The following is an 8694-nucleotide window of genomic DNA, read 5'->3' as shown; positions in this document are numbered from 1 at the left end:
AACTCCTGGGAGAGGATAAACCCCAACAACTGTCAACGAAGGACGAGAAGGAGATGCAGAGGCCGAGACTAGTCGCTGCATCTCACATTGTATCGGAGACCGACGAAGAAGAGTCGCAATCCGAGGGGAGGGCGAGTAGCACTCACCAATCGAAACACACAGGTGGGGCTCAGCTGAGCACCACCTCAGAGTTAGCGAAAATGTCTCACCATCAGAGACGAGCGAGGGTCAACAGAGCCCGCTTCGTTCTCGGCAAGATAGCCAAGAACGAGGCTGAGGGCAAAACTGACCCTCGGGATGCCGAGGACAAGGCCAAATTCCTTGCGGAGATCGCGGAATTTGAGCAGTACAAAGCGGCAAACCCGGCGGCGTTCCAGCCCTCGAAGGCAAAGCGCATTCGCTCACAGGAAGTGGGCGAAAGCGCACCTAAGAGAGCGAAGGACCCACAGGGTAAGCCGAGAGCGACGAACTTTGTCAGCCAGGCAAAGAAGTTTAGCGAGGTGGCCAGAGACAGTCTGGCTATGGCACTGGTGGACGAGCTCCATGACGACGGTCGCCTGCTGTCGGAGAAGTGGGAGGAGATCGAGGCCAAATTGGCCGACATGGTGACCGACAGGTTGGTTAGCATTCCGACCGGCCCCATCCCCTCCTTCGACTCCTCAGACGTGGTTAGAGGGCACCGGGTCATCAGGTGCGACGATGGGTTCTCCCGAAGCTTCCTGGCGGAGTGTGTGGCTAAGATCAGCGACACATGGGCTGGCCTTAAGATTAGGCTAGTCCACGCCAGGGAGATCCCAAGGAGACCCAGAGCTCGCATCTGGTTACCAAAGGGCCAAACTGACCATGCTAGGGTGATCGCCTGTCTGAAGGCTCAGAACCCAGACATACATACGGAGGACTGGACCATCCTCAGAGCAGAGCAGGAGATGAAGGCGAGTCAGCCTTTCCTCCTGCTGATCAACCAGCGCTGTCTGCCCCAGCTGGAGGCAACGGACCACAAGGTCAGGTACGGCATCAGGAAGGCCAAGATTAAGGTCTTCCTGGCCGAGCCGGACGAGATTCTGGAGGAGGTCGATGACACCAACAAATTGTTGGACGACATGGTCATCGACGACAAATCTCCAGACGCCACCCCCACCAACATCGATGTCGAGAATCGTGCAGATTAACCTGAAGCGCAGCTCGCATGCTTCATTTAATCTCACGATCCTTCTAAGGGAGAGGGATATCGATATTGGTATGATCCTTGGACCAGGGACGGGCAAGTCGCTGGACTAAGGATCCCAGGATACACAGTACTGTGGAAAAACTCGAATGGTAGGTCGAGAGCTTGCATTGTAATTAAGAATCACTTTAATGCTTTTCTCTGTCCCAATCTCAGCACACCTGACCTAGCAGTGGCCAGATTCGTGGCGGCGGATGGGAGCGGAGTCATCATAACATCGGCATACATGGCCCATGACGAGCCGGCCCCGCCTGAGCCGGTAGTCAAGCTGCTGCAATGGGCGGAAGCGAAGAAGACGACCCTGGTGCTCGGGTGTGATGCGAACGCAAGACACACGCTCTGGGGGAGTTCGGAGACCAACGAAAGAGGTGAGTCACTCTTTGACAATATTATCTGTAGAAACGTAACAATATGTAACAAGGGTAATACGCCGACCTTCATCTTTCCGAGTACGGAAAATTTTCAAGGTTGGGAAGAGGTGTTAGACCTCACATTACATATAGAGCAGAACAATTACAAGGTCGAGAACTGGAGGGTATCGACAGAACACTCCTTCTCAGACCATAGGTACATTTTCTTTGAATTAACGACACCAGTTAAGAAACAGGTGCCAAGAAGGAACCCCCGTAGGACGGATTGGAACAATTTCAGCGAAATTGTCCGATCAAAAGTAAACGGCAGGAGGATCAAGACTATATCCACTGCAAAGGCACTCGACAAAGAGGTCGAGGGCCTAACTAATATTCTGAACAACGCCTTCAAAGAGACTTGTAAGCTAACATTCTCGAAGAAGCAATACCCACCGTGGTGGACAAAGGAATTGAGCGAGCTCAGAAAGAGCGCGAGAAAGTCCTTTAACCACAGCTATGTAACCCGGGATTGGGGAACATACAAAGAGGCACAACAAATTTACAAGACGGCAGTATACAAGGCCAAGAAAGAGTCCTGGCAAAACTACTGCGAGTCACTGGAAGGCATAAAGGACACGGCGAGAGTAAGCAAAATCCTCGCCAAGGGGCACACAAGCCCTACCCTGATCAACAGAGCAGACGGCTCTGCTACGACGACAATCGAGGAGTCACTAGAGCTACTAGTTGACACCCACTTCCCAGGAAGCCTCAGAGTGAACTCGGAACCCGAGGAGGGAACGAGCTCTCAAATGGATACACCTACGAAAGACATCATTACCACTGAGCAAATTCAGTGGGCAATAGATTCTTTCGATAAGTATAAAAGCCCGGGCCCAGACGGCTTAATACCGGCAATGCTACAATCAGCTAAGGACAGTATTTGCAAATGGCTAAAAGCCATTTATGAAGCTTGTTTAAGACTGACGCACGTCCCACAGCTGTGGAGAGAGGCTAAAGTCATTTTCATACCGAAACCGGGCAGAAGGGGGCATATCCTAGCAAAGGATGATAGACCGATAAGTCTTACCTCCTTCGCCCTGAAGACACTAGAGTGACTCCTGGACGTCCACATCCGAGAATCTCTAGAAGGACATCGACTTTCGGATGCGCAGCATGCGTACCGCAGAGGAAAATCAACGGAAACAGCGCTACACGAAGTTGTTCATCATGTCGAGAAGACACTACAACACAAACAATACACGATGGCAGCCTTCCTAGACATCGAAGGCGCGTTCAATAACGTGAACCCCGACTCTATCCTGGACTCCCTCAACTTGCTAGGTATTGAGAGAGGCATCAGAGAGTGGATCGGAGTCATGCTAAAGAGCAGGACGATCACAGCCGAACTGAGTGGCACTCACCTCACGCGGACTGTGAAGAGAGGCACACCTCAGGGCGGGGTACTATCGCCCCTACTCTGGCTCACAAATATGAACGCCATATTAACAGAACTCAATACGGGTGGAGTCAAAGCAGTTGCATACGTGGACGACGTAGTGCTGCTAGTTTCAGGACCATACCCTGACGTTATTAGCGAAATAATAACGGGTGCGCTAGGTCGATTAAACAAATGGGCAAAAACCTGCGGACTAGGTATCAACCCCACAAAAACGGAACTTATGCTCTTCACGCGAAGAACTAAGATACCACCCTTCAACATGCCCAGTATCAACGGCATGGAGCTAAAACTTTCGGAGCGAGCGAAGTATCTAGGAGTTATTCTGGATAAAAAGCTCTTATGGAAGGATAACATTGCAGAAAGAGTAAGGAAAGCAAGCATCGCATTCTACTCCTGCAGGAAAATGTTTGGGAACAAATGGGGACTGCACCCAAAGATAATTTTATGGCTCTACACTGCAGTGGTACGACCAATTCTTACATACGGAGCCCTAGTATGGTGGCCGACACTAACTAGGGCTTACAACAGAACGAACAGAACGGATGAAACGGGCAGCGAGTGCGGGGGCAGTGGGTGCAATGCGCTCATGCCCCGCGGCTGCTCTCAACGCTATCCTACGGCACGGCAAGATCCTTGGAAACAGCGGCATTAACACAGACTCTAAGACCGACTACATGATCGCGGAAATGAAATTCGGGAACGCATTCTCGACATCATACCCATCAAGGGATGACTGGAGTAGGGGCTGAGTAGTAGTGGAGAACGAGGTGTCCCTCTACACCGATGGCTCAAAAATGAGCTGCGGCGTAGGGGCTGGGATCTTCGCTGAAAATTGGAGAATTAAACAGGCTTTCAATCTCTCTAACTCAGCGACGGTCTTTCAGGCTGAGTTACTAGCCATAAGGGAAGCAGTCGAACTTTCCTTAAGGCAGGACCTCAGGGGCAAAAGAGTTCGAATCTACTCGGATAGCCAAGCGGCTATAAAATCCCTATCTGCCGTGAAAACGAACTCACGACTAGTGGCAGAATGCAAGAAGGCCCTTAATAGACTTGCCGACAAAAATAAGGTACAAGTAACTTGGGTACCGGGACACAACGAGATCCCAGGAAATGAGAAGGCAGACGAACTAGCCCGTGCAGGCTCGGCAGGGCTAAGCTCTGACTTCGAATTACCGATCTCCCTAAACGCGATCCAGACAAGGATCCATGACCACTTTAGGCAGATAGCTAATAAAGAATGGCAAGGCAAGAGTGATCACAGAAGGTCAAGGGAATGCTAGCCGAGGTACGACGAAAAACGAACCAGGGAACTGCTATCCAACAGCAAACGGGATATCAGCAGGTTCACGGCACTCACCACGGGACATTGGGCGATCGGTTCGCACGCAATGAAGCTGGGACTGCCATACAACGCAATCTGTAGAAGCTGTAAGCAACCTACAGAGCAAGAGACACCGGAACATCTGCTCTGCTTCTGCCCAGCGCTAAACTATATCAGATTTCGCCACTTCGGTGCCTACCAGTTGGAGTCACTGGGAAACATAGGAAAGCTGAAAGTTTCGGCAATTCTAGGTTTCCTGGCTGACTCTGGATGGTACTGATAGTGTATAACAACAACAAACAGAGGGTGTGGAGCAAAAAGGAGCTTAGGTCTAATTGGAGGCACCAGAAATGGGCCTCACCACTGCAACCTACCATTGCCCTACACATGACCTAAAATGGCCCCAAGTACGCGACACAATTATGTTTACGGTTTTGCCAAGAGTAGATTCAGACCACTTTACCCAGCGCCAATCTTGCCCATAGCATCTTCACTGTTCAATGGGAGTAGTTACTTCCATCACTGGGACGTTTCAGTAACCGAAGGCAATCATACAGCTTAGATGTCCCAGCTTGCTTTGCTTAGGTCGTTCGAGTCTGTACCAATACCACGATATTGCCTCAAACTGACGCTGCACTCTTTAGATTTGCTGCTTCTGCGATGTCTACATCAGAGCGTATGGATGCTGCATCTACGCTAGCACACTAGGATCAGATGGCTAACCAAGGTATAGCTAATCACGTCCAATTCAAACGTTTCTCCCACAAAGAAGCTATTTCTGACAAAACTAAAGTTTTGTGGAGCACATTTGTTATTACAACCTACCAGAAAATCGTTAGAATCTGTGCAGACAGACCCAAAGTTGTACTTATGGTGTGACTCTCAAATTTTTCTACATTGGAATCGCCAACACTCGCCCGTTGTAACCTGGCTGATATCCTGTGCAGGGGCTGCCCCATCGCCGTGTTCGGACAATCGATGTGGTTCGAGGGATCTGGGTCTCTAAGCATACAAAATTGCAGCTCCAATTAATCTTTTCGCTCAAGAGATGTCTATAGTCCAGAAGGGTATCTCCGTTTGTACTCCTCTCAAAATTCTTAGTCTCTTCCTTCACATCACAGATGACCTCCAACGTTTAAAGGTCGGATGGCGCCTGAAGCTGGCAGACTTCCCCGAGGCCCAAAGGTCCTGCTCCCAGCTAAGAATTCTTTTGTAGCACAGGTCGTTTGCCATCCTCATCTCCATCTCCATCTCCAAAACTATCATGCCGGACCAAGAACGCATTAATTCAAAGACAGTTCTGGATAGTGAACGCAAGGGACTTAACGTGACATGTTGCTCGCTCATTCATACATTCGCATTCAACCAAGTCTCGAAAATGAGCTGAAAGAAGCTGCATTTCGAGCACATAACACCGTCTTGGCCTAGACACTTTTACAGACCACTCAACGTCTATTTCCGCAAAAAGTACCTAGCCGTCTTCGTTTTCTTTACTATAAAGGCTATACATGATGAAGTGGTGATCCTCTCTCCCGTTAACGCAGCTATCGTCGGATCCCACCAAACTCTCACGCACTCCGAGCAATATTACAACATCCACCAATCGGCGACAACCTGGACAAGTTGAACCGATGGAAAAGGCTCAGCGCCATAAAGCATCACATATGGAGTAGGTGGAGATACGAGTACATCAACGAGCTTAAAGTTTGCACCACCTCTACGAAAACTTCACCAATTCTAGCTGTTAAAGACGTGGTTCACGAGGATAAATTCCCCCACAACTTTGGCTTCTTGTCATATAGTCAGTACTATTGCAGCAGCGGACAACGTAGTCATCCGCCGACTTATACGAAAACATTCCCAGATGATGGATAATGGAAAGTGCATATAGAAAGGCAAGAAGATTGCCCACTTGTCAATGCCAAGAGAAGCCAAATTAAATTCTCTGGCACAAAAGTTTTTTGAGCACTTACAGTTGCTCTGGACACGGGGCCGAAAGTTTCAAAATTTCAATGACAAAGGGTACATTATGGTTGCGTACTCGGTGGAAGTAAACAGTTATCTATAATAATCTATATAATAAAAATTAATTAGGCTCACTGATTGAATGGTGTACGATACGTGTGTAGAAGCGCTCCCGCCAGAAAGACGCAGTCGATACAGCTACGAGTGCGAATGCGACGGAGCGATATCGAAACGCGTTCGATCCGCACTCAATGGAAAAAGAAACAAAGTGGACAAACACGTCCGATTATCACCAAAAAGGGATGGAATCATCACCAAAAAAGGATGGAAGGTGAAAAGGTCACATATAACCTGTGCAGACCTGCAGACACTTGTGATCGGTCAACGCAATGAAAAAGAGGAGGGATGAAAAGGTCACAGTCAACCGAAATTTTTGAGTCGATGAAAGGGACCACGATTCCTCATTAGAAAAAGGCAGGGAACAACTCTCATACCCGTCTGCAATCATAGCACTACCAATCAAGGGATAAAGATCACTCTTTCTCGTCCCTACAGTGTCATAAAGAAGGTTGATTCATCTCATCATCCTCCTCGTCTCATTCTCCTGTTATGATTGCAACCTACAACGCTATGAATCAAATTTCAAATCTTTAACTTAGAAAAGTCTACTTTGACATAAGGATGAAGTGGTGTGGGAAAAATTTTACGCATAGACCGATTTCGCTGACAAAAATGACTGACCACACACACACAACTAATTTCTTTTTTTGATAAATTATGCCAACAATTATAGAGGAATCTCTATGTAGTCGACTATCCCTAAACTTTTCAAAAAAATAATTACTCCTCCCTAGTAGCACCTTTGTAGATTAGTTATTTTCCATGTCAGCATGGTTTTATTAAGAGATGATCAACAACAACAAATCTGTTAGAGCTCTCTTCCTATACTATAAAGGGTTTCCATTATTATTTTCAAACTCGTTGAGTCAGCACAAATTCCATGTACCAAGTAGAAACACTAGATCTTATATTCTTTTAGTGTTTCAGAACCTCTTTTGAATTGCATGAACCTTAAGTGTATTGTGTGCAAATTATAATGATTTGTACACATTAATCTCTATTGTAGATAGCCTTCTAACCCACGGACAGAAACTGTCGAGTTGCACTCCATATCCGGTGGTCAACACGCGCAATAAAGAAACTGGCGATTCCACACTCCGAGGCAATCGCCCGGATTCCGGCCAGAAAACTCGATCAGCAAATGATCGCTACTGGTCGGATATCAATTGCTGACCCGGAACTTTGGCAGCAGCTCTGCTAGCTGTGGCAGAGGCCTCGAGCTGCAACCGGATTAGACCCTTAAGTCAGTCTTAGTTTTGTACCCCACAGCTTTAGATGTGTCTAATTAAATATATTAAATATTATCTTTGTAACAACTTTAGCCTTAATTGGCTTAGGGGACAAAAATAATAATTTGATAAATATGCGTTATTTATATAACTAAGCCCCGATCAAATTAATATAATTAAATAAAACCGTATTTGACTAAATAAACGATCTCATTTGTTTTTGTGTATATTCTGTTAGGAAAACAAGGCAAGACAAGACATGACAAAACACGTCACCCACTTTCACCATTTCTTTGGGGTGATCCTCACCCTCCCACACCATTTCTAACTTAATTAAGTGACCTTTTTATGCTAATTAGGTCATTAAGACACCTGTGTGCAACCATACGTGACTTTTTATGGTCACCCCCACACCCTTTCTTACTTAATTAAGTGACCTTTTTATGCTAATTAGGTCATTAAGACACCTGTGTGCAGCCATGCGTGACTAATTAGGGTCACCCCCACCCTTTTTATACCCTTGCAGGGTATTATAATTTCAGTCAGAAGTTTGCAACGCAGTGAAGGAGGCACCTCCGACTATATAAAGTATATATATTCTTGATCAGGATCAACAGCGGAGTCGATCTAGCCATGTCCGTCTGTCCGTTTCTACGCAAACTAGTCTCTCAGTTTTGAAGCTATCTGAATGAAACTTTGCAGTTATTCTTCTATATACTCTCACTCGTATATATGTCGGAACGGGCCGGATCGGACGACTATATCATATAGCTGTCATAGAAATGATCGGAAAAGTTTTACAAAAAAAATTATACAATTTTTAGTTTTCAACAGAATTTGATCAAATTTGAGATATAGCCATTCATATTATTCTACAATTTTGTGTAAAATTTTATGAAAATCGTACGGCTATATCATATAGCTCCCATAGGAACGATCGAGAAATTAAGTCAATTAATAAGTATAACATTTTCAGTTTTCAACAGAATTTAATCAAATTTGAAATATAGCCATTTCACATTATT

At 46.4% G+C, this 8694-nt stretch overlaps 1 protein-coding gene across 1 annotated transcript; it reads left to right on the top strand.

The window, feature by feature from the left end:
• Positions 1-1255: 1255 nt before the first annotated feature.
• Positions 1256-6230, top strand: LOC147644760 (uncharacterized; the record flags this gene model as incomplete). Its single annotated transcript, XM_086841137.1, has 3 exons — positions 1256-1317; positions 1382-2428; positions 5900-6230. Coding segments are annotated over 3 exons (1440 nt in total), but the record flags the coding sequence as incomplete, so codon positions are not given.
• Between the last annotated feature and the right edge of the window lie 2464 nt (positions 6231-8694).

The sequence above is a fragment of the Drosophila serrata genome, unplaced genomic scaffold, assembly GCF_035046125.1.
Source record: "Drosophila serrata isolate PLE 108 unplaced genomic scaffold, ASM3504612v1 contig_103, whole genome shotgun sequence".
In the NCBI taxonomy this organism is placed as follows: Eukaryota; Metazoa; Arthropoda; class Insecta; order Diptera; family Drosophilidae; genus Drosophila; species Drosophila serrata.
Note: the sequence above shows the minus strand (reverse complement) of the source record. Positions and strands in the feature narration are given on the sequence as shown.